The sequence below is a fragment of the Narcine bancroftii genome, chromosome 5 (assembly GCF_036971445.1).
Source record: "Narcine bancroftii isolate sNarBan1 chromosome 5, sNarBan1.hap1, whole genome shotgun sequence".
Lineage (NCBI taxonomy): Eukaryota > Metazoa > Chordata > Chondrichthyes > Torpediniformes > Narcinidae > Narcine > Narcine bancroftii.
The window spans coordinates 170,027,200-170,053,520 of NC_091473.1; the positions used below are offsets into that span (position 1 = coordinate 170,027,200).

At 41.5% G+C, this 26,321-nt stretch overlaps 1 protein-coding gene across 14 annotated transcripts in view; it reads right to left on the reverse strand.

Annotated features, from left to right (window-relative positions):
- The window catches only part of LOC138764176 (voltage-dependent L-type calcium channel subunit alpha-1D-like), a 427,400-nt gene that overhangs the window by 160,809 nt on the left and 240,270 nt on the right, over positions 1-26,321 (reverse strand). For all 14 annotated transcript variants that reach the window (XM_069939715.1, XM_069939725.1, XM_069939713.1 and 11 more), the window contains 8 exons: positions 18,522-18,628; positions 14,864-14,951; positions 14,663-14,770; positions 14,528-14,580; positions 13,072-13,218; positions 5,919-6,120; positions 4,774-4,932; positions 2,545-2,655 (listed from right to left, as the gene is read on the reverse strand). In XM_069939715.1, the coding sequence (XP_069795816.1) occupies positions 2,545-2,655; positions 4,774-4,932; positions 5,919-6,120; positions 13,072-13,218; positions 14,528-14,580; positions 14,663-14,770; positions 14,864-14,951; positions 18,522-18,628 (975 nt within the window). The remainder of the gene's footprint in view (positions 1-2,544; positions 2,656-4,773; positions 4,933-5,918; positions 6,121-13,071; positions 13,219-14,527; positions 14,581-14,662; positions 14,771-14,863; positions 14,952-18,521; positions 18,629-26,321) is intronic.

Sequence of the window (26,321 nt, forward strand, 5' to 3'; positions counted from 1 at the left end):
ACATGTACAAAATTATGCAGCATCAATGGTTTTTAGCTCATCATCTATCTATATTCCAAAAGCAAAATCAAAGTCAAATTTGAAATAAAAGTGCACCTGAAGAATTTAATTCTTGCTTGCTAGATAAATTAAGTACTTGTTTAAATTGCAAACAAAAATATTAGCCTGAAAAGAACCAAAAATGACAATACATTAAATGTATCAAACTATGATGATGTGTCTGTAGAATTGACACCCAGATTTTCTGAAGTTATTCAAACTATTCAATAGCATTGAAAGTGTTTAAATTGTTCAGATACACAAATCTATTTCATTCTTAAGTATTTTTAAGAAAGATGGGCTGTATGGTTATGCAAAATTAAATGTGAAAGGAAAATGAATTACAGAGAGTTGAAAGAAGGTCTACCATGAAGCCTAAGTGTGGCCAGGATGTACTTGAGATTCCTTCCACAACTCACTGCATTCTAGTTTAAAACAAAGATTCTGATAACAACAGTAGGTCAATTTCTGCTTCTGGTGTTCGACAACAGAACTTAAAGAAACAATTGCAACATGCCATGGCATCAGCACAATACATTTCTGGGTGATTTGCATCATGGAACATTTGATTGGACATTTCCAGGTATGAATCGCATTTCTGATTACAGTTTTCCCACATCAGGGCACATGCGATGCTTTTGGAGCATAGGCAAGGGATTCCAGGCTATACCTCCCTGATTAAACAATTTGGCATCATCTCAGGGAAGCATGACCTTATGAGAGCAATGCTGTTTTAGGACATCAACCAGATAAGAGGCTTTGTTACTTTTATTCCTACTCCATTAACTGCGTCATTATTCCCAATGACAGTATCACTCCTGATCTGCTGTGACCACCCCAGCACCCACCCAACAAATTCCAATTTGGCAAGGTCCTCAACTGTTCTTCTCCACAGCCCAATCTTTTTATCAAGCATCAGCTACAACACCCTGATCGAAGGCATAGGCTTCTGATGGCTTTTCACATCCCTCCCTGCCCTAACCACAGCCTCTCATCCATCTCTTCTTCTCCATCCCAGTGACTCAACCAGAACATTAGTGTTTCTGCCCCACAGATATCTCCATCACTGCACAAACAGATAAGACTCCCTTGTGTCTACCCAAATGACTCCCCAACCCAACACCTCCCCAATGCTGGCCTGTGCTTCTCCATTATTACCCTATTCCAGCCACAGGAGAGAACTGATTGTATTTGTGGCTGTTCCCTGAACTTGTGGCTCTGCCCTGAACTGGTTGGCTTTTTGATTGCCATTTCAATCGTGACTGAGGTTTTAGGCATAACTCAAGTATGCAGCTTTTATTTGCAGGGAGAGGACACCACAAAACAAATGATTTTGGCTCCCATGTTGTCCTCATAATGCACACTGATTTGATTTTCAGGTTTGGGTGTTCAGCTGCCTCTGCTACCTGCAGAGATAAATTTCTATTTTCTTTATTCCAGTGAATATAACTGCAGTAAGAGAATTTAATTTGAACTCCACCATTATACTTTGCAGTTTGTTTTGTTATTAAATTTCTCCCCTCTCTACAGATCAATAGCAAAACTGTAGTCAATCTTAAGCAGTGGTTGTAATCATATTAGTGCAGAAAATTTAAATGCACCAGTAAGTTTATTGTTAAGTTCATGATTAAAAAATAAGAACTTGCACTGTTTTGATTTTGATGTGAGGAAATTCTATGCCTGAGGTACTTGCATCACAACTTTATGTAATATTGATACTTAAAGAGGATCAGAAAATTAGACATACGCTCAAACTCATTTTTGTCATTTTGTATGAATCAATGATTTCCTTTTCTTTTTTCTTGTGGATACTGTGGATAAGGCTGGTTAATATATCCAACTGTAAAACCCAACAGTAAATTCTAGTAATGGCAGCAATCGTAATGACATTTTGTGTCCAGGAGTAACCTTTCAGCCTAAATGGCAGGGAACAGTACTTTTTTGTAGTCAATCCAAGCTGCTTTCTATTTTATTCATTCTCATACAAGTCGAAAACTGCATATCTATGTATTTGATCTGAATTTAATCTGAAATACAGATTTACGGATAAAACCAACGTAAAATGAGTCCATAAAACTTATTATTCCTGCAGCTTTTACCTTTATATTTGCAAATGTTTATATTATATATCTATCCAAAGATTATTATTCAAAACAATTATATGAATAGATTAAAGTAACATGGACAGGAATTATACATAATTTTTCATTTCAAATGACTGAAAAACTGAACCTTAATAAATCTACTTGCAAACAAACTGTAAATTGGGTTATTTTCAAGTAGCTTTGTTTGATATGTTTCACATTTGGCCTTTAATGTGAACAAGATGCCTGATTCCAATGTTTCTTCTGTCAGTCTCTGACTAGCACGCCCTTTACAGGCTGAAGATTTAAAATATGAAAATCTTCTATGTTACCTGCTTCATTAAAAAAAATTTACAGTTTATCTGCAAATGGAGATGTTTTGTCTGTTACCCTTTCACTTCAAAGGAGGAAAAATTCTTACCATTGGTTTGAAAGCTATGAGTTTCAAAACCATCTCTACAGTGAACACAGCAGTGAAGATCATGTTTAGGATATCCATTATGGAGTTGAAAAATGGAGATTGCTCATAGTGCTAAATACAAACAAAAAATGTTGCAATATCATCACAAAGTATATGTTTCACAATTTTGGCAGTGAGCTCAATTTTGATTTTAAGATTGCTTTTACAATAGATGGAGGTACAATGTGTTCTACCCTGCAATGCTCAGCATTTTCATGCCTCCTGTCTAGCTGAATAAAACACACTTAGCCTTATGCATTTATAACTTTATTTTAAATTTATTCATTTGACAGGAGCCATACTGTCAAGGTTTTCTGGCTCACTATCAACAATTATATCCTTAAATATAATTTTTAAATAACGTTGAAATAGTCAAACGTGCCAAGAGTTCTCCTCCTGAATCTAAACACACAACTGGCAGCAACTGCTGACTACAATAATTTCTATTCTTTCCCCCTCCTGCCCCACCCCCCATAAACCACCACAAAGCTATAGATCAGGCTGATGATTGAACTCCATGGCCAAGTTGCATAGCTAACATTCTGAGACAAAGCACACAGTCACATTTTTGGCTGCCTTTGGCATATTTCATCAGGGAAACACTGTTTCTGAGGTTACAAAGGAGACCAGATGAATTTCAATTCTAATAATTCTCTTGAATAAACTGTACACCATAATGAATTTCAGATTTCCAGCATTTTCAATTTTTTTGTTGCTTTTTGTTAATTTTTAGAAATTTGGCATCATGTCGTGAGAGCGGATCAGGGGAGTGGGTCCTGGTAAGCAGTTAGGCTTGAAATAATTTAAAAAAAACAAAAGTATCTTTGACAAATGATAAAATTATTGACAAGTTTTCTTTGCTGTAAAGCTGTTAAGAAGTTTGAATACTTCTGTATGAAAAAGGATGAAAGATAATGATAGACAGAAATATGAAAATACAGTAAAATCCTTGGTATTTGGAATTCAAGCAACAGGCAAAAAATATAAATTTTAAAAATTAAAATAAATAAGAATAAAATAATAGGTAAAAATACATAAGTTTAAAATTATCAGTAAGTGTCTCTGAAGTAACACATAAACCTTTGGTGAAGATGGGAGTAAATATTCAGCCAGTGGAATGTCTTGGTTCTGTTTTACTCGCAGCAGCTGTTTGAATAAAGTTGTGTGAAACAGCAATGGTGTTGCCCTGGATGAAGTGCTGGTTGATGCTGCTCACCGTTGGAGTGACTCAACTTATCCCTGCTAAGTAAGAGTCACCATGGACAGAAGCTTTATCTGTAAACTTGGTGGGGGAGTTAATTATCTATAATTTTACAGTTCGTCTTTCAGGTGGCTCCATGGAGGGGGAGGAACCTGCAGATGCAGCAATGATTAAATGTTTTCAAGAATGTAACTAAAAATAAGAGTAAAATGCTTTAAAGTTCATATTAATGCAAGTAAAGTTTGTTCAGTGTAAATTTAGAATGGTATTTTTGTCTTTTAAACTGTTTATTCTTAATGCAGGTGTATTAGTTAGGCATTGTAAGAGTAAATCTCAAGCAAATGGAAAATACACTTGTCTGGGATCTACTAATCCTCAAAGGTGCTGGATACCAGAGGTTTTACTGTGTATGATGTGCATTGGAGTCTGAAAAAGAATGAAAGATAATGATATCCAGAAATATGAAAAAAAACTATTCTAAATGAATTAAGAAAAATGCTTATAATTATAATTAATAAAAATGTTTTTAAAAATTGACACATGCTTGTAAACAATCAAAGGAAAGCAAATTAATTCCCTAAAAAGAATGACCCTTCTCCCTTGCAGTCTCCATTCAATTCCTGGGCTAGCTGCTGTTGTCCCACATTAAAACAAGGGTAGATTCTCCAACTTAACTGCAATGGAAATCCAGTAAATTTGTGCTCCACCATTAGAGTTCTTGTGGAAACTGAGGATGGAGCTTAGCCAACAACTTTGGACTGCTGCATTTATACAGAAATCCTGAACTTCCCACACATTGAAGATGTGAAATTGAAAGGTAAATGTTGACAATCTGGTATAAATAATGTGGGAGCTAGTTGCATGCAAAATAGCTACTGTATAATTCAAAATTATGTAATTGGGTATAAAAGCTGTAAAAGTGATGAAAGTTTCTATGAGCAATCCTACCTTCTCATTCTAGGACTGTTATTGTTTTTTGTTGCTCTTACCTGTACAGCCAAGCACAGTGTATTCAACACGATGAGGGCAAACATAATGTATTCAAATCCAGTTGAGTTTACCACATACCAAAACTTATATTGGTAAGGGTTCTTTGGGATATATCTGCGAAGTGGTCTGGCCTTCAGAGCATACTCTACACATTGACGCTACAGAGATAAAAAGGTTTCCTGTCATGAACTGTTTATAGAATATTAAAACCAAAAATATTTTCAAAGTCATCTTAAAGAGTAATGAAAGGAACCTTGAATAAAAATATTATCTTCACTTTCAAGGTCTTGGTACATTAATCCTTCAGGGCCCTTCATTAAGATCATTGCTGATCTTCTACCTCAACTCCATTTTCCAACACTATTTTTAAAAATCGTAATTCTACTTCAAAGGGGAAGGTGGTCTGGTACTTCCTTCCTACTGCTCATGACTTCAGCGTATCCCGCCAATACAAAACAATGCATTGAATTGCACAGTTGGTAGTATATACTACCAATGCATTTTGAAAATCACTCATGTTGGTTTTATAGAGAGAAAAGTATCCAAGGTACCTGGCAGTCTGAACCATTCAGCATTACGTCTGTACTACAAGGAAATGTGTTTTTGGTGAGAATAGTTTGTGGGGTCATCGGATTGCTAATCCTTTTATATGGGATTGAGGTTCAATCCCCCAAACTCTGCTTCTCGTCACTTGAGAGAACATTAAAGTTTGCACATTTGGTTTGTTCTGGAATGCTTCTTTGCCAAGATAAAGTGACCCCATAAATTTCAAAACAGGCAAATCACAAGTCAAGATAGTCATTTAGAGGGAGATAACATTCTTAATCACGATGACTATAGCTGAACGCCACAGGATTGATGTTGTATAAACAGGTGTTACGTGATTACAATTCTGTGTTCAAACGTCATATGCATGAAATTCTAAGAACACATTCATCTTGAGCTAAACAACTCAATATCAGATAAGCACTGTACATTAAACAAATTAGAAATTATTTTACACCATCAATAAAATTGGACCCAAGATCCACTTTCACGGCAGTCAGTACATGTGCTATAATGATTGGATGATCTTGTGTCCTGTGCCACTGTGTTGCCAGTCTAGCAGGGATGTTAATACAGAATTTTTAATGCATTTTCTAACCTGATTTTTGTCCAATTCACAGTTTTTATATTCGAGTTCTCCCTGCTCCTGGAATGTGACGATCACAAAACCTACAAAGATGTTCATCATGAAGAAAGCAATGATAATAATGTAGATAATGAAGAATATAGAAATCTCCACACGATTGTTGTAGATCGGACCAATATTTTCACCATTTGAGTCTATTGCTTTGTATAAGAGTCTGAAAAACAGTGAAAGATCATGATGTTATTAATCTCTTTAACCAAGAGAACGCATAGCTTTGTCAAAATATCAAACGTACAATATTAATTTTGTGAGGAACAAGGGCTGTCAGGGAATGAGTTCTGGTCACCGGCCTCAATGAGGAGTATTCCCCACTACTGTTACCCCTGTTTTAATTAAACGCCTGGTGGCCACAGTCTCCGTCAGCCTCAGAGGGGTGGTCCTGTCCCTTTCAAGTCTAAGGGCTGGGAGGACGGTGAGAGAGAGATGATCTGCCTCCTCAACACTGACTTTGTGGAGTGGGGGACCTACACAGATCTGCGAGGCCAAAGTAAAGCCAGAAGAGGCTTGAGCCGCAGAAGACTGTATATGGCACTACTGCAAGTGGGGTGCATTGCAACCAGATTAATTGGATCTCCACGTTCGTCCTCTGGAAAGAGCATCGTGGAGAGAAACCAGAAGGGAACCTCTTCTCCCAAAGTAGTGTACTCAGGTTACTTACCTTCGGCACTTCCCCAACTCTGACCCAGTCCCAGTGTTATCAGAAATCAAAGTTCTGCGGGAGGAAGTAGCATGGCTGCAGTAACCTCAGGATGGCAACTTTCTGCTCCGCTACCATAAAGGAGTGGCCAGGGCGCCCGGCAAGTTTACTCAGCCACTCATTCCTGACCAGGAGACCTGAGCCTCTATGTTCCTGTTGCAGTGCATTGGGGAAAGGAGCACTTTCAGAGATGGATGGCACTAGCAAACAATGGGTCTGAACACACTATTCCCAGTAAACCTGCTGCATGGCAGGGCCCACAGGTCACTATCGAGGAACTAAGGGGATCCACCATTCCCGCTAGGGACATTACCCTCTGAGTAACCATCAGCACTGAGCTGCCTCAAGCAGTATCTGTCCCGGTCACAGCATCCACAGAGTACATCCTTGGGATGAACGTACTCATGGTTGACCGTGCAAATCAACAGGCAGATTCATTTCTGGGTGGCACCACGCTGATCAGCCCAGCCACGTGCCAACTGATAGTGGTCCTGATTCCCCTCCAACATAGTTAACATTCACCAATATCAAATGCCCAGGGACAGCAAAGAAATTGGAGTGATCATGGTTGCTTTCCTGTGGGAGGGGCATACGTTCTGCCCTGTCACCAAACAACAGCCTGGTGTGGCCCAAGCATAAAAAGAATGGCACATGGTGCACGACCATCGATTACTAGGTTTACTAGGTTGATCCCTGGGATGAAGGGGTTGACTTACGATGAAAGATTAAATCATCTAGGATTGTATTCGCTCGAGTTCAGAAGAATGAGAGGAGATCTTATAGAAACATATAGGATTATGAAGGGTATGGATAGAATAGATGTAGGAAGGTTTTTTGAGCTGGCCGGGGAAACTAAAACGAGAGGACACAGTCTCAAGATTCGGGGGAGTAGATTTAGGACAGAGATGAGGAAAAATAGTTTTTCCCAGAGAGTAGTGAATGTTTGGAATTCTCTAACCAGGTAAGTGGTTGAGGCTGCCTCATTAAACATATTTAAAATTCGGTTAGATAAATTTTTACATGATAGAGGAATTAGGGGATTAAGGGGAGAAGGCAGGTAGGAGGAGTTAGATCATAAATTAGATCAGCCATGATCGTATTGAATGGCGGAGCAGGCTCGATGAGCCATTTTTGGCCTACTCCTGTTCCTACTTCCTATGTTCCTATTACTGCCAACTGAACAAACATGCCACTGCCCCCTCACTGCAACAATCCTCGATGTAGTAATGCTGGTCAAAGGTTTAGGGAGACAGGCAGCGAAGCGCTGGTATGCCATGGAGGATTTGGCAAATGCTTTCTTTTCCATCCCCCTTAGCCCTGAGTCACAGGACTAGTTTGCCTTCACCTGGGACAGTCGCCAATTCACTTTTTCCATCTACCTCAAGGCTACATTCACAGTCACAGGTTGATAGCCAGGTACTTACAAAATATCAAATTTAACTCCGATGTGTCCATCACCTATTACATCAACAATGCCCACCTGAGGAGGCAATGGCACAAGCCTTGGATCATTAACCATCCCCTGCAGGTGTGAGGTTGGGCCGTCAATCCCAACAAAGTGCAGGGCCCAAGTCAAATGGGGATCCAATGGTTCTCAGAACAGAGGGCCATCCCAGCCACTGCAAATAATAAAATTCTTGGTACGATGGTCTACACCACAAACAGAGAAACGATGTGGAGGGGCACATACCCCACTTGACCTTGATGCTACAACCCTTGTACAGTGTCTCACAATAAAAAGGTCACATTTCAGTGAAGTCCTGAACAGCAGACAGCATTAGAGATGGCCAAACAAGTAAAAGAACAAGGCCTAATGCTACCACCATGGCATGGTTGTATGCCATTTCAGCTGCAGGTCTGAGCAAGGTCGTATGCCATTTGAACTGCAGGTCTGAGCAACCAACATGGAACATGGTAGCAGAGTGGATCCTCCAGCAAGCGTCGCGAGGCCGCCGAGTCCCTTTGGTTTCTGGACCAGGACCTTCTCCAAGGTTGCCGCCCATTACACCTCTTTTGAGCAGCAGCTATCGACATGCAACTGAGCACCATTTGCCACTGAGCCAGTCATACTCTGGCCTCACCTGCCCATAATGCACTGGGTAAAACCCACCGAAGCCACCCATAAAAAGGACCATGCCCAATGCTCTTCCATTGTCAAATGGAAATGGTGCATCATGGATTGCGCTAAGGCAGGACCAGAAGGGGTGAGCCCTCTCCACAAAAAAGTCATGTGCCTATCTGACAGCAGTGACCCTGATCCTGAAATCCCCACCATGCATCCTTCCCTGGAACATGGGGTAAATCATAACAAGCTGACCTCTGAAGAGCAGGGGCAGGCATGGTTCACTTATGGCTCCAGTTGCTGGAAGAGCAATAAACAGAACTGGAAAGCTACAGCACTTTCACTCCAGCACAGGCAAGACCATCACGCAAGAAGAAGTAGGAGATCCAGTCAGCTAGCAGCTGTAGCTCTGACTCTCAGGGAAGCCATCAGACCTGTCCACATTTATGCAGACCCCTGGGCTGTGGCGAATTGTATGGTGGTGTGAATCCCGCTGTGACATGAGATGGGGTGGAAGATTCACAGTCGCCCATTCTGAGGGTACCCCCATTGGGAATTTATCTCAGGGGAAGAACAGCTCAAGATGATCACAGTCCACCATGTGAATACCCACACTTTCTGGGACACTGAGGAGGCTACCCACAATGCAGTCGCTGACTGAGCTGCACAGATATGCACTGCAGGACCCCACCTATCACAAACTGATTCTGGCGGCCTGAGCACACCGCAAGAGTGGGCACCTGGGAATAGATGGGACATGCCAATGGGCAGAGGGCCAATGGGTTACACTAATGACCAGACCAAAATGGTGAATGCTAACTGCCAAACCTGCCAGCTGGTCAAACCCTGGGGGTGGCCCATAGAGGCATGGGAGCAGGCCAGATATGGCAGATTGACTACATCAGGCTGCCCCACACCAATAAAAATAGTCCTTACAATGGAAGATACCTAATTGGGAGTCCTGGTGCAGTGTCTTGCGACTGTATCGATCAGAACACTATCAAGGGGTTACAATACAGGGTGCCGCGGAAGGTGCAGTTTGATCAAGTCTCCCACTTCATTGGTGCAAGGGTTTAGAATTGGCTCACGGATTCTGGGATCTTGTGGCTGCCACATATTCCCCATCACCCGCAGCCATAAGGTCTGATAGAGTGTATGAATAGTCTGTTAAAGCAGAAAATCCATTCATTGACTCCCACCCACACCCTGCAGGGGTGGCTCAGTGCGCAGCAACAGGCAATAGACCACTTGAACTCCTGACCAATGCCATTCTCTTGCCACCTGGCAGATTCTGATTCACAGTAGTCAGAAGGTGTGGAAATTGATGCCACTGGAGACTCCGGAAGGGTATAGGTGCAAGAGCCACAGAGTCCTCCAAGAAAGGGGATGACATTAAAGCACAGTCCAGGAGATACATGATGGGATGTGTTACTGGGAAAAACGGGCATTGCTTGCATACACACTCACTAACCCAAAGAGAGAGAGAGAGTTTACTTTCACCCCCCACAGGATGATAACACCATGGATGCTTGCAATAACATTGGCTGTGTTGGTCAGGATTGGTCAACCCTATACCACCTTCCTCCAGGTGGGTTATGAGTATGCAAGCACAACCAACTGATCAGACTTCTGGATCTGCATGTGAAATCCTGTGCATGACACGGAGAGACTCCCACTTGCACTAATCCCATTCAACAAGAATGAAAAGGATTGTCTAAGCAAATTTTCCAGCTCTGTGAACTTTGGGGTTCTTTTGGGGAAGGGTGGAGGGGGAGGTGGTGATGCATGGCTAACCTTTCCCCACACTGTCCATAATTTTTCTTCCAGTGACCCCTCCTTCTGGGGTGGGTATTTTAAGGGATGGCTTTTCCTACCCGACAATTTGGCCAATTCCAGAGTCCTGACTCTCATTCATTCCCCAAATGGTGAACAGGGCTACAGAATGCTGGTGCAAACAGAATAACCAGCAATTGTCCAACCAGTTGGCACAGCTCAGCAAGTGTGAACAGCCAAGTTACCCAGGTATGTCAGTGTCCACAGCCAAACATTACAGTGAAGGTGGGAGCTCCCCAGACAATAAACGGTACACACTGGATATGCTGTCACCATTGCTATCCCTGGCTCCCCATGGGATGGCATGGATGCTGCTGCTTTCTGGGGTACATCATGCCTTACCTTCACTGCCTCAATGATCTGGGTTGGGCACCCAGCATCCTGTATACACTGGGACAAAAGGGAAACCACTGAGGTGGAAAGGTTCTGGATAATCGCTTTCCCCTATTCTGGCATTGCCCAGCTGTCAGGGAAGTAATGAGCATGACCAGTGTGCTGGAGATGCTGGTCAACGAAACAGCTATGGCACTCCAACATATGGATGATGCTCTTACTTGAGTAGCAACAGGACTGATGGCAGTCCAGACAGAGTCCCTCTCTGCTTACAGCAAGGGTGACACCTGTGCTATAGTTAGTAAGAAGTGCTATACCTACATTTCTGATAAATTGTAGAATATCAATCAACTGGCCAATCATACTAGAGAGCCGATGACTAAAATTCAAAAAGCAAGGGACTGGTACCTGAAGCATATTTTTGATATACCTGAGCCGGTCCCCACCAGCTGGCTGGGGGTATAAAGCCCAGCGCATAGAGTAGCTCCGTCTCTTTTCCCCTGAGGATGAACCCAAACTCAACTCCAGGTCACAGCCCAGATGACAGTTGAGAGTCAATTACAAGGTGTAGCCCACTAAAGGGTTGGGGGCTTATTGTGGTGTACACCTGAGAATCTATCACTGTAACTTCCTTCTTTCTAACTCATTGAGGTGCCATACTTGCACCTTGTTGAGGGGTGGCAGGTGCTGTGATTGTGTCTTTCGGATATATATATAGCCTGCAGCTGACGTGGACATTTACCCCTCCATAAATCTTCGTCCGCGAAGCCAAGCCAAAGAAGAAGATATAGATTGCAGAGTTTAGCGATTGCCAGTACTGTTGCATCCAATACAAATGCATTGCATGTGTGAGAGAAAGTGTGTGAGAGAGAGAGAGAGTGTGTGTGTGTGTGTGTGTGTGTGTGTGTGTGTGTGTGTGTGTGTGTGTGAGATCCTTGATGTGACTTTCCACTGCAGGCAAATAAAAAATCTTTTGTCACAATCAATTTGTGGTCAGACTCATTGCTTCTCAGACCCACCGAACTTGTTTCTCACATTAGAGAAATGCATTTTAATACTGAGTCAGACAAGCAAGTAATTGCACTCTAATTAACAAAATTCAAGTATAAAACTGCTGGGCATACTCAGCTGGCCTCTATAAAGGGAGTAATTGTTTTTCCTTTTATCAGAAAATCAGGCAGTTTAAAAACAACAATTTTTAAGCTGCAGAGAGAGAGGATTAGTGGAGACAACAAAAAGAATATTTGAAATGATGGAGAAACTGCATGAATGGATGGGCTTGAAACTAGCTAAGGAAAGGTGGCAGAGAATTGGTATCTACAGCTGATCTGCCTGAAGGTGGTGTAAAGGCCTGACGATGTAGCATTGATTTATAATATTAATTGCATTTCCCTGACTGGTCTGTTGAATATTTTCAGCATTTTTTGTGTTTAATGCCAACAAATAGATAATTTATTCAACAAAAAATAGCGCTATTAATGAAAGGCAAAATTGATATAAATCTCCAAGCCAGGCAAGTACAGTGGCTAAAGTGCTTATTTATTCATGTAAATGCAAGTCTTTTTTATTTTCTTTATAATCTGACTGCATAGAGCAACCAAAGCAGTTGTTTTCTGGAGAGTTTAAATATTTGCATGTTTACCTTTCAGAGATGTTCTTTACATTCTATTTCACAGAGTTAAAGATATATTTACAAAATGAGTTTAAGGTAGGTGCAAAATAGTCAAGGCTTGACAAGTAAACATATAAATCAAAATTTAAGGATCTGATCTGACTGGAGAAAAACGAGATTCTTTTCTGTTTCACACCAATGGATTTCACTTCTAGTGCTCTCCATAAAGTTTGGGACAAAGACTTTTTCTCCTTTAAAAGTGCTGTAATTTCTACACGCTCAAACCAAAATGTAAACAAATAACCTTGAATAAAATCTGGAATGTGCACTTTAATCACAATTTAAAACTGTGGAGTACAGGGGAAAATAAAGTGAAAAAGTGTCTTTGTCCCAAACATTATGAAGGGCATTGTACATAGCAATGAACCATTTCTTGAACAACAGAAATGGTACAATGTAAAATCATTGCTTAGCCAAATACAATTCCAAAAATTAATTTAAGGTATGAATTTAATGTCAATTTACAATATTATTTGTTGTCAAAAATAGAAATACTGTATATGCTTACGCTGGCCAGCCTTCAAAGGTTGACACTGTAAACAATGCCATCATCGCTGAAAGGACATTGTCAAAGTTGTAATCACTGTTGTACCAAACTCGATCACGAATAACTGGTTGATCTACTTCACCATCTTTATAAAGTATGAAAGTGCCCCTAAATTAAAGGAAAAAATGTTAACATATCGTTGTTTTATATTTTCACAGCTGTGACACAATAAGACTTGTTGGCATGCTCGCCTTCATTGTTCAAGGCACAGACAAAGTACAGTAATTGGGACTTCATATCACAGTGGTACAGGATATTGGTAAGCCACATTTGGAATACCACGTGCAATTCTGGTTGTCTTGCTATTAAAAGGACGTACAGATACAAAACAGCTTAACTTGGTTTCAGCCAGGACTGGTGGGCTTGAGGCTGGATAGGCTAGAACTTTTTTCCTGAGGAGAGTAAAAGGCTTAAGGGATCTTATAGAGGTATCAAGATCATAACAGATGTAGAGAAGATGAAAAATCAGGTTTTTTTTTTAATCCCCCCATGGTATGGGAGTCTAAAACTAGATTGAAATTAAAACAAAACTGAAGGTGAAGGGGGAAAGATTTAAAAAGGAGCTGAGGGGCAACCTTTCCCACACAGAAGGTGGTGCGTACACAGAACAAGTCTCAGAGGAACAGGTAAAGGTGGGCACAATTAAAATATTTAAAAGACAGTGAAAACACAATGCTGGAGAAACTCAGCAGGTCAAACAGTGTACTTTATGGAGCAAAGATAAAGATACATAACCAACATTTCAGATTTGAGCCCTTCATCAAGGTTGATCAAAGTTCAAGCTCTGATCTCGCTGCAAACATCAGGAAAGGCATAGGTGCAACAAGACTCGCACCACCAGGTTCAGGAACAGCTGTTAACCCTCCACCATCAGACTCCTCAACAAACCCAATCCAGATCTTATTTAAAGAATCTTACTTTTGCACTTTACTGACTTTTTTTCTCTTTGTACTGTACAGTCAGTTTGTTTACATTTATTTATTTGTTTATATGTGTAGTGAGTCAGAATTTTTTGCACTGCCAATAAGTAGCAATTCTGCCTCACCACAGGAAAAAGAATCTCATTATTTTTTGTGATGCCATGTGTGTACTCTGACAATAAATCAGAATCTGAATGAATGGGAAGGTCCCAAGCAGTGATTTTTCTAAATAGACAGAAAATCTTAAGGGAAAGTCATTTGGTCTTCCCTTATCTTTTTACCAACACTTCTGAAGAGGCATTAAGGGTGAGAATAGATCAATAGCCATTGCAATTACGCACCAATCGACTGATCCAAGAGACACAAAATGACTAAACCATATTTTCACAATAAAGATAAAGAAATAACATTTATTTTAAGGTGGCTCAATAACCTATTGAGTAAATGTCAAAATCAAAATGGTCACAACAAAGGTAAAACATTTCTCTTTTTCTTACTTGCAATCTTTGGGAAATTGTTTTGCTTCATCTGTACAGCGGTAGAATTTACCCTAAAAAATAATTTATTTCATTTTAGGCTAACTTGACGGTGAATTGAAAGAAAAATGCAGATAAAGTATGACCAAAATTTACCTTGAACAGCTGAACTCCAATACAAGCAAACATAAACTGCAGAAGAGTTGTAACAATCATGATGTTACCGATTGTTCTAATAGCAACAAATACACACTGAACTACATGCTGTAAGGTAAAGAAAATATAGCATTAGCAAAAGAGTTCTAGCTTTTCATTTTCATGAAGAATTGAGTTCGATAGAAAATAGACAAATTAAACCTTTAGTCCTTTTGCCCTGTTGATTGCTCGAAGTGGTCTTAAAACCCTTAAGACACGAAGAATCTTCACCACTGAAATGGCACTCGACCTGTGCAGAAGTGAGAAATAATTCACATTCACTCGTTCAGGAAAAACATTTTGGAAAATATTGAAGATACTATGAATGACCATATAATTAATTTTTTCTGTTGTTTTGTTTTAGAAATCAGGGTAAGAATTATCCAGTCACAATGATGCTTATTTATTGTTGATCATTTATTCTTTTATTGCTGACAAATTAGTGAATGCATTCATCTTGAATGCATTTCTAATCAATGATAGTAATCAGTCCAAAAGAACGATGGGCATTAACAAACAGAACACCTCAACTCTCATGGTACATTTTCCACATTGTCCAATGAAAGCGTCAAAAAGAATTGAGAGTAATTAAAAAGAATTCTGAAAATCAAAGCTTGAAACGTGGACTAAAATTAAAGATGAAAATATTTCTAATGACAAGACAATCAATTTTATTGATTATGTTTTACAAATTATAATATTTTACACATAGTAGGGAAATGAATTCATTTTATTAGATGTCAATTTTTTTAAAAAAAGCTTTCCTTCATAATTATGGCACTGAATCTACAGGTCATTTCATCAAATATCAAGAGCAATAATTTTATTTATATATATATATATATATATATATCTTTTTTGGCTTGGCTTCGCGGACGAAGATTTATGGAGGGGGGTAAATGTCCACGTCAGCTGCAGGCTCGTTTGTGGCTGACAAGTCCAATGCGGGACAGGCAGACACGGTTGCAGCGGTTGCAAGGGAAAATTGGTTGGTTGGGGTTGGGTGTTGGGTTTTTCCTCCTTTGTCTTTTGTCAGTGAGGTGGGCTCTGCAGTCTTCTTCAAAGGAGGTTGCTGCCCGCCGAACTGTGAGGCGCCAAGATGTACGGTTTGAGGCGATATCAGCCCACTGGCGGTGGTCAATGTGGCAGGCACCAAGAGATTTCTTTAGGCAGTCCTTGTACCTCTTCTTTGGTGCACCTCTGTCACGGTGGCCAGTGGAGAGCTCGGCATATTATATATATAAAATGACTCAGATGAAAATGTAGGTAAATGGTTTAGCAAGTGTACAAATGATACAAAGATTGGTGGAGTCGTGGGCAGTGTAGAGGGGCTATCAAAGAATACAACTGGATAAAGAGCAGTGACAGATATGAGAAATGGTAGAATAGAGTTTAATCCAGACAAGAATGAGCTATTGCACATTGGGAGGTCAAATGGAATGAGAACATGTGCAGTTAATGGTTATGGCACCCAAACGCTTGATATGCAGAGGGATCTGGTGTTCCAGGTCCAAGGCTCTTTGAAAGTTACCACAACGGTAGAGAGGGTCATGAAGATACATGGCATGCTTGGCTTCATTGGACAGGCCATTAAATACAAAAGTGGGTAAGTCATGTTGCAGCTGTATCATAATTTATGGTTACATTTAATCCCCCACGCAGATGGAACCATTTTGCATTTCCCTGGCTGGCGCTGGCACTGGCAGAGTCTAAATGTATCTGCCTCTACCAATTCCTGTGGAAGCTCATTCCATATACTCAGTACTGTGTAGAAAAATGTGCCCTGCATGCCCGCTAATCCTAAACTCCCCTAATTTGAAAAAAAAACGCGATTACCTTCTCTATCTATGCCCTTTGTGATTTTTTAAAACTTCTGAAAGGTGATCCCTGAAGAGTGCAAGGTCATGTGGGTTGGGAAAAAAACATGCGATTACCTTCTCTATCTATGCCCTTTGTGATTTTTTAAAACTTCTGAAAGGTGATCCCTGAAGAGTGCAAGGTCATGTGGGTTGGGAAAAAAACATGCGATTACCTTCTCTATCTATGCCCTTTGTGATTTTTTAAACTTCTGAAAGGTGATCCCTGAAGAGTGCAAAGTCATGTGGGTTGGGAAAAAGACAAAATAGAGCAAAGAATAGAAGTGGGATGGTAAATAACAACAGGACAAGTGGTGAAGTGTTAAAGATCTCTCAATGGAGGAAAAAAATCAAAAGTTTTGAAGAGTTTCAAAGCAAGTACATGTTAAAATTAAAAATTCACATAAGGTAAAGTAAGGGACAATAGGATAAAGAGGCAATGGAGGGAAAGAGTGATTAAGGCAGAGACAAGAGGAGGAAGAAGGCTCATGAGCAGAATTGTTGAAATTAACTAAACATAGATGATGATAAAGAAATTATAAGGATATTTTCACAAGAGCGAGATTAGCTAAATTCATCTGAGTACACTAATTTAGTAATTAAAGTAGGGAAATTTAATGAAGATTTGATTCACAGAGGAAAATTAAATGTATAGCAGTCATTGGAAAAACTTATGAAGAAAAGATCAGAGTCTCCCAAGCATACATGCAAGGTTACGGACTTTGAGGAAATGAGTTAAAATATTTTGAAATGCTGAGAGATACAGTAATTGATAATCAGTGGTTTATTGCAAACAATAATACATAAAAAATTGATGTGATTGGGGAAAAATCAATTGAATAAAGATTCAGGACCAATACGACAGGGGATTGGGAATATAGATGTTTAAGATGTGTGAACAAGAAAAACTTCTTTAGAGAGAAAATAAAAGAGATGGCAAGGGGCGAGGCAGTGGTTTGGGAAAAAAAACTCATAATCTTGCTAAGAGAACTGCATGTGTATGTATGCATGCATGTGCATTGATGTGGGGGAAGGGAGGGGAACATTCCTGGTCACCTTGGTTCACAAGGAATGAAGCAAGGGTAGAAGTAGGGAGAAGAAAAATATTAAGTAGATAATTGGGAGCTGAAATAAAGCACTGAGAAAGAAAGAGAAAGGTGAGTGTAGGGGAGAGAGAGGGGATGAGAGGGGATGGGGATGAGGTAGGAGAGAGGGTGAGATAAAACATTGAAGTAGGGAAATTCTTCTCATTATCTGGAGAAAGGTGGAATCTATGGTGAGGAAAATCTAATTTTGGATTCAGTGAAGAACAATGTGCAGCCATTTCTATACCAGTGCTCAAATTAATTTTCTCTTGAAGTTTAAAATTACCTCAATCATTTTTTGTTATTAAATATGGATACATTTCAATGCTTAGCCAATTTAGAAAGCAGAGGAGAGGATTTAGCCAGGAATTAGGAATTTATCTGCTGAAGTTCTGATGCCAGTATACACAAAACTGTGGTGATGGTGTACATTTGTTGAACTGCATGATAAAAGTGCAGCCAGATGCAAATATAAAATTCAGCAGGAAAAAATGAGAAGAGAGTCAAGGTCCTGCAATAAACCCACAGAATTACAGAGGAAACAAGTCATTCTTGATGGACTGCCCAAGAATGTGGAAGACATAAATAAAATGCAGAAGGAATTGGTATTGTCATCTGATGTTTCAAAGGACTTTATAGTATATTGAGTAAATAGTAATTTTTCAACTTAAAAACTGCTTTTCTATGTTTTGGTCAATATCTTTAAAATATTTTTTGGTTTTATACCTGAAATAATTAGTAAGTTCAGTTATATCCATAAGGAATGGATTAACTTACAAATCAGATGTTTGTGGGAGTAACTAGCAAACAAATTGCACCAATATATGTTCACATATTCTAAAAATTGCTTATTTTTGTTTACCAGAAACAGACACTTACTGAATTCCAAAAGAAATAAGTGATACCCCCACAACCAAGATGTCCAACAAGTTGAAGTAGTTTCTACAGAAAGAACCTTTGTGTAAAAATGCTCCATATGTCATCATCTAAAGGAAAAAAAAAGGATATTAAGGTAGAAATTGAATGATAGTTACAGCAGCATCAGTCCAATATCATTTATAAATTCTCTCTTTTTTTTAGACATACGGTCTATTTCGGTCCATGTGTCCATGCCGCCCAATTTGCACCCCATGAACCTACACAGTGGGCATAAACCAGAGCTCCCAGAGAAAATCCAGGCAGACAAGGGGAGAACATATAAATTCCTTACAAATAGGGCAGGATTAAAACACCGGTCTGGTCCCGATCGTTGGCACTGTAAAAGAGATGCGCTAACTGCTATGCCAACCATGTACTGCCCCTTTGACATACAGCACAGAAACAAGCCATCTCAACCCTCGAGTCTGTGCCACTCAATTTCTATCAGAGCAATCAATTTCAGAATGAAAGCTAAGTTGGGTGGATATGGAAAGGATATATCTTCATGTGGGAGAAACAAACTCAGGGGACAACTTTTCAAAAACAAAGGGTCTGCCATTCAAGACAAAGATGGTTAACTGTTTTTTTCCTCAGAAAATCATGCATCTTTGGAAGGAAGTCAAGGGTGAATAGTTACCATAGGTCAGCAAGAAAGCAGAATTGAGGCTAAGGACTGGGAAACATAGCCCAAATACTTATACTACAATGACAATTTCTTCAAGAAGTCCATAATCCTGAGTATTAAACTTCTCTAGAATGATTCCTCCACTTCCCACTTATTTGCCATACAGATGAATCGGTATGGTCAACATTTAATTACAAACTTCAAATCATTGCAAAGTTTAATCTTCAAACGTCTGTGAAGTATGAATAAAGCATGGAACATTATAGTTATACAATTAACTTATTCAGGTATTATACTCTAAAACCTTATTTAAGTTTATAGGTTTCACTTTCTCAGTAAGAACATATGTTCATCATCAGATGTTTTAAACACTGGTCAGTAACACCTTTTCTGCAAACAGAAACATGGTCCTTGCTTGGCCAAGATCCTTCAATGTTTTCCAAGCCTCAGTGAGTCTTGACGTGGTTACTATTCACCATATCTTTCTATGGACCTGGAAACTTGTTTGCAAATCACTGAAGTGTGTAAAAAAATATTTTTTTAAATCCCAATATTTTAGTACTGTAGTTTTTGTGGCCTGATCATGCTGGCTCCATGCTTAAAACCTTCATGCTCACACAAGGAAAAGCCAAAATTACATCATCAGGGAATAAAGAATATGCATGTTTCCTAATTTATTCAATGGGAAGATGACATTGTGAAAACTAGGGTAATGCAATTACTTTTGTAAATCGACAAGTGATTGCCACATAAAAGTTCCCTACAATTTTCATATTTCTATCCCATTACATAAGTCATGAATATATAACTAGTTATGAATATTTAAAATTTTGCTGAGCTGAATGTAATGAAATGCATTAGTTTAGGAATTTCAGTGAAATTTTATGATGGTCTACTTCAAACTGCTCCCCTAAACTGACATTCCACCTTAAGCAATCCATCTGCCATAAGTGCTCTCTGATTAGTAAGGGATTGCTTTTGGGGTTAGTTGAGTGGGAAGGGACCCAATTGTTATTGAAATATTTTGCATGAGAAAAATTGTCATCGGCCTATTTCCTTTGGAGTTATGAAACTGTGCGATTCAAACTTTTTCTTTCCACTCACACACCACCTTAAGCAATCCCTTTCTAATCACAGAGCACTGAAGGCTTAGGGATTGCTTAAGCTGGAATGTGAGTTGGGGGGGGAGGATGGGGGGGGGTCAATTTGAAAACCACTGGTCTCCATGAAATAATTAGAGAAAGAAATATGTTTGCCTTTTGGCATGGCACTAATATTAGCATGTGGTGTGTAAGCGCTCCAATGGATGTTGAGGATGGAGCGGAGACAACGCTGGTGGAAGCGTTCTAGGAGCCGTAGGTGGTGCCGGTAGAGGACCCATGATTCGGAGCCGAACAGGAGTGTGGGTATGACAACGGCTCTGTATACGCTTATCTTTGTGAGGTTTTTCAGTTGGTTGTTTTTCCAGACTCTTTTGTGTAGTCTTCCAAAGGCGCTATTTGCCTTGGCGAGTCTGTTGTCTATCTCATTGTCGATCCTTGCATCTGATGAAATGGTGCAGCCGAGATAGGTAAACTGGTTGACCGTTTTGAGTTTTGTGTGCCCGATGGAGATGTCGGGGGGCTGGTAGTCATGGTGGGGAGCTGGCTGATGGAGGACCTCAGTTTTCTTCAGGCTGACTTCCAGGCTGACTTCCATTGGACTTCCATTGGAGCGCTTACACCCCTAACGTCGAAGTACTCGAGATGGCAGAGGTCGACAGCATCGAGTCCACGCTGCTGAAGATCCAGCTGCGCTGGATGGGTCACGTCTCCAGAATGGAGGACCATCGCCTTCCCAAGATCGTGTTATATGGCGAGCTCTCCACTGGCCACCGTGACAGAGGTGCACCAAAGAAAAGGTACAAGGACTGCCTAAAGAAATCTCTTGGTGCCTGCCACATTGACCACCGCCAGTGGGCTGATAACGCCTCAAACCGTGCATCTTGGCGCCTCACAGTTTGGCAGGCAGCAACCTCCTTTGAAGAAGACCGCAGAGCCCACCTCACTGACAAAAGGCAAAGGAGGAAAAACCCAACACCCAACCCCAACCAACCAATTTTCCCTTGCAACCGCTGCAATCGTGTCTGCCTGTCCCGCATCGGACTTGTCAGCCACAAACGAGCCTGCAGCTGACGTGGACTTTTTACCCCCTCCATAAATCTTCGTCCGCGAAGCCAAGCCAAAGAATATTAGCATGTGGTGAGTCTCGAGGTTCTAGCTCCAAAATTAGACAAACAAGGAGTGCAGATGACACTGTTTTAATGAACTGGCTGCTCTCTTTTGTATAGTCAGGCAGACATTGGCTGCCATGTGACTGACAGGTGTGACCCACGTCCCTTCAGGCTCTGATTGATGTTTCATGATCCGCTGTTGGTGATTGGCTGGATCGGACCGTTATGCTGCACCATCATCAACGGGTGTGGTTTGTGCCACCATGGGTGCCGATTGGTAATTTCATGATCCATCACTGATTATTGGCTGGCAAAGCCCATTTTTCAGCAGCCTATGGGTAACAGGCCGATGATGCCTTGTGAAGCCCACTCAATTGCTGTGTTCGAATGGCATCTTCTGTGTTGGCCTACTACACGACTCCCCCCCCACTTCCCTCCCCCCCCCGAACCAGTGATCAGAGAGGTATTAGTACCTTTGGAAAGCCTGCCCCTGCGGCGAGGGATTGAGAGTGTAATTGGTTGACTGCTGTTCAAATGTGCTGGTTTGAGCCAGTCAATTGTAAAGTCTCTTCCCTGCCACTGATGTCCAGAATGCAGGTGGACTCATTGTGTTGGAGGACGTGACATGGCCCTTCATATGGTCTTTGGAATGGTGGCGGTGAGTGCTTCACCTCACGAAGTCAGGTTTACAGATCTTGAGGTCTTTGGGAACTATAGATCGGGGATAGCCATGTGCTTTGGGAAGCATTGAGGCAAACATTCCCAAGCGTTCACGCAGTCTGGCTAGGGTGGCGTCTGGTGGGTCTTCTGGGGTACTAGACAAGAATTTTCCCAGGATAACTAAGGGCACGCTGTACACATCCTCCTTGGATGCAGCTCGAATGCCCAGGAAGACCCATGGCAGTTCATCTGTCAAGCAGTGGCCTGAGAGTATGGCCATGAGGGCTGATTCGAGGAGGTATCAGGCACCCCGTGACACCAGCAGTGGGCTAACAATGTCCATGCACATGTGGCTGAACCTTCACTATGGTGGTTCTGAAGTCTGGAGGGGGGCCTTAATGTGTGTCTGGATCTTAGCAGACTGACATTGTGTGCAAGTCCTTGCCCACCAGCTGACCTCTTTTTGGAGGCCATGCCACATGAATTGGTCAGCTACTATTCTAACAGTGGTCCAAATGGAGAGATGTGCCAGATTGTGGACCATGTCGAAAATTTGTCTTTTCTAATTGGCAGGGATGATTGGGCATGTCACAAGAGAGTCATTTTACCTGGACCGATTGGGACATCCTCCAGCTGTGGGCCAGCTACTGCAGTCTGATAAGCGAGGATGTGTAGTCAATGCCTGTGGTGGGGCATGTATGATGGAAATGGTGGGTCAGGATAATGAAACAGCCACCACATTGGATTTTCCCGCGATGTGACAAATGTCAGTGGAGAATTATGAAATATAAGGAAGGTGTCCTGGCTGACCATGGATCTGAAACTTTAATGAAAGCAAAGATAAATGGTTTATGATCAGTGAAGACCTGGAATTTCCTGCCCTCTATGAAATATTGAAAATGACTCACAGCCAGATACAGAGCCAACAGTTCATGGTCGAATGCACTGTATTTCAGTTCCAGCGGCCGGAGGCACTTACTAAAAATGGCTAGAGGCTGCCATTGTCCATGCACCAGTTACTCAAGCACACCCCCGATCTCTGTATCAGTGGCATCTTCAGTGAGGGCCGTTGGGGCATCAGGCCATTGCGTTGACCAGGGCATCCTTAGTGGATTGAAAAGTCTCAGCTGCCTCATTTATCCTTATAATGTCTTTCCTGTGACTGGAAATGAGGGAGAATAATGGCTTCATGATGCGGGCTGCTGCCAGTATGAATAGGTAGTAAAAATTAATCATAAAGGCAAATTCTTTTAGGCCCTTGACTGTATTTGGTCTAGCAAATGACTGAATTGCCTTTTCCTTCTTGGGCAGTGGCCTCGCCCCAACTTAATTAATCTGGTGCCCCAAAAAGTCAATAGTCTCATGGCCGAACTGGCATTTTGCCAGGTTAATGAACAACCCATACACAATCAGGTGAGTGCACAGAAATCTTAACTAGCGTGCTCAGCGTGGTCACGGCTAGCTATCAGAATATCATCAAGATAGATGAAAACAAATTTGAGATCCCAGCTCACTGCATCCATTAACCTCTGAAAGGTTTGAGCTGCATATTTTAATCCGAAAGACATCCAGAGGAACTCAAAAAGTCCAAAGTGGATGATAATTGCGGTCTTGGGGATATCATCCGAGTGGACCGGGATTTGTTGACTGCCCTGAATTAAGTCAACTTTTGAGAACGTCCAGGCCCCCTGAAGGTTAGCGGTGAAGTTTTGCACATGGGGATCCGGATATCTGTCGGGCATGGTTGCATCGTTGAGGCATCAGTAGTCTCCACATGTCCTCCACCCTCCTGAAGCATGTGGAGCGGTGAGGCCCATGGACTGTCAGACCATTGTACAAGACCAAGCTCCTCCATTTTACGGAATTCCCCCCTTGCCAGGTTACGTTTATCAGGGGGCAGGCAACGTATTGGCATGGAGGGGAGGTCCCAGTGAGGATCTGATGCCGCACCCCAATTTTGGGTGTTGAAGAGGTGAAATATGGCATTTTAATGGAAGGAAACTCGGCAATAATGCATGCAAATTCATTGTCAGCAGCAGTTATAGAACGTAGGTGCGGAGCTGTGCGTCTATTGCCACTGAGTGAAAGGAACTGGAAAGTCTTTGAGCGTACCAGGCTCCTTCCCTTAATGTCCACCAGCAGAGAGTTGGCTTGGAGGAAGTCAGATCTCAGGAGTGGCTGCCGAATGGATGCCAAAGTAGACCTCCAGATAAAATGGCAGTTACCAAAACGATGGGGATTGGGTGATGAAGGTGCGTATGTTTGAGTTATTGGCGGCCCTTATTTCTCAGCACTTCCTTCGGCTGTGAGGGGTGGGGTGAAGAACACTGACTTCAGCCCCATTGTTGGCCAGGAACTAGCAGCCCAATAAGGAGTCTTGTATATGAAGCAAGCTTTGATATATGCTGGCCATGGCAGCCATCAATGACAAACGCCTCTGGCATTTCCCGGGAACACGCAGGGAGAGCGGCATCAAAGGGCCTCTGAATCCCAGCGTTGATGATAAAAACAGTACAGCTCACCGGTGGGGTCTTTTGCTCGGGTGGTTGGTCAGTCGGCAGGCTTCTTGGCTAGTCACTGTTGTCGAGGTGTCTCACCTGTTCCAGCATCGCGCAGGCCTCTTTCTACGCTGCCCGTAGCCCGAAGCTACCTTTCTGGGGTCATCGAAATCTTCTTCTGCAATGAGCAGCTGGATGGCTTCAGGCAGCCACTCCAGAAAAATCTGCTGAAGCAGTGGGCAAGAGGTGTGGCCATCATTGAGAGTGAGCATATTGCTCATGAGGGCGGAAGGGCCTTGTCCCCCAAACCGTCCATATACAGCAGCCCGTGCTGCATGCTTGCGCCTCAAGAGCCCAAAAGTGCTGCTGAAGGAAGTCAATGATCCGGGCTGCGATGTCCTGGTTGAGGGCGCTCACTATGTGGTAGTAGTGTGTGTCATCTGTGAGATCCAGTGAATGGCAAACTGTGCCTTAGCTTGCTGGAACCACACCTGTGGCTGCAACATCCAGAAGTTCAGCAGCTTCAGGGAGACCTCGTCGACTGAAGGTTGGTCTTCCATTTCGATATTCAGCGTTGGGTCCAAAAACGCTGTTTGGACCAGTTGAGGTCACCACTGTGGTGTGTCTTGAGGTTCTAGCTTGGAAATAAGACACACACAATAAGGAGGGCAGTTGTCACTGATTTAATGAACTGTCTGGTCTCTTTTAAATAGTCAGGCAGGCCCAGGCTGCCAAGTGACTGATGGGCATGACCCATGTCCCTTCAGGCTCTGATTGGTGTCCGCATGACCCGTCATCAGCGATTGGCTGGATTAGCCTGTTTTGCTGCAATGTCGTCAATGGGTGTGGTTTGTGCCACTCTGGACACCAATTGGCCCTTGCGCGATCCATTGTTGGCAAATGGTTGGTAGAGCCTATTTTGTAGCAGCCAATGGGAACAGGCCACTGATGCCTCGTACAACCCACTCAATGGCTGTGTTCGAATGGCATCTTCTGTGTCGGCCTGCAGCGATGGCCATGGGTCGCTACAAGCAGCATGTAGGATTGCCGATTATACTTTCGATTTATTATCTCAGCAAGTCTGCAGATCAAAATTTTCTCCATTAATTTTCTGAAATAATGGATTGCTTCAATGGATCCATTTCATTTTAAATAATGTTTTGGTGATTAGGTTGTTATCAGTTTATTTGCATATTTTGAACCCATTTATTATTACTTGATAATTAAGGATCCAGTCACATTGCTAGTTTTGCTTGCTTTCAAATTTATCTTCTCATTGCTAAGTGGAATTAAAATCAAGTTCAGCTAATGACATATTACACCCAGATTCTTCTTAGAAATGGTGACTTCAGCTTCAAAGAACAGTCCCATAGGGAATTACAGGTTTGTCTTTGCTTTAGAGAAAGCAAGTTCCAGCACTCGCATGTGAGAGGCAATGGTCAGAGAGCAGATCACACTCAGGAAATTCCAGGTTAACGTGGCAGCATCTTGTAAAAGTCAAATTTTTTAATTTTCAGTTTGACAAAAGCTAGGTATTCTGCTCCTTTTTTAATTTTTTAACTAGAATTAAAATGTTAAAGAAACTCGCAAGTTATGAACAAAGCTCGGCACTATCTCAATACAAGATTCCTGGAAAAACGGTGCATTTCCTTTCTTATACTCACAAAGCATGCATTAATGATTTAATAAAGCTTGTTTTAATGATTTATTGTAATCGACTGTAGAGGTAAATCCTGAATATAATAATAAAAATATCAAAGGTAGAT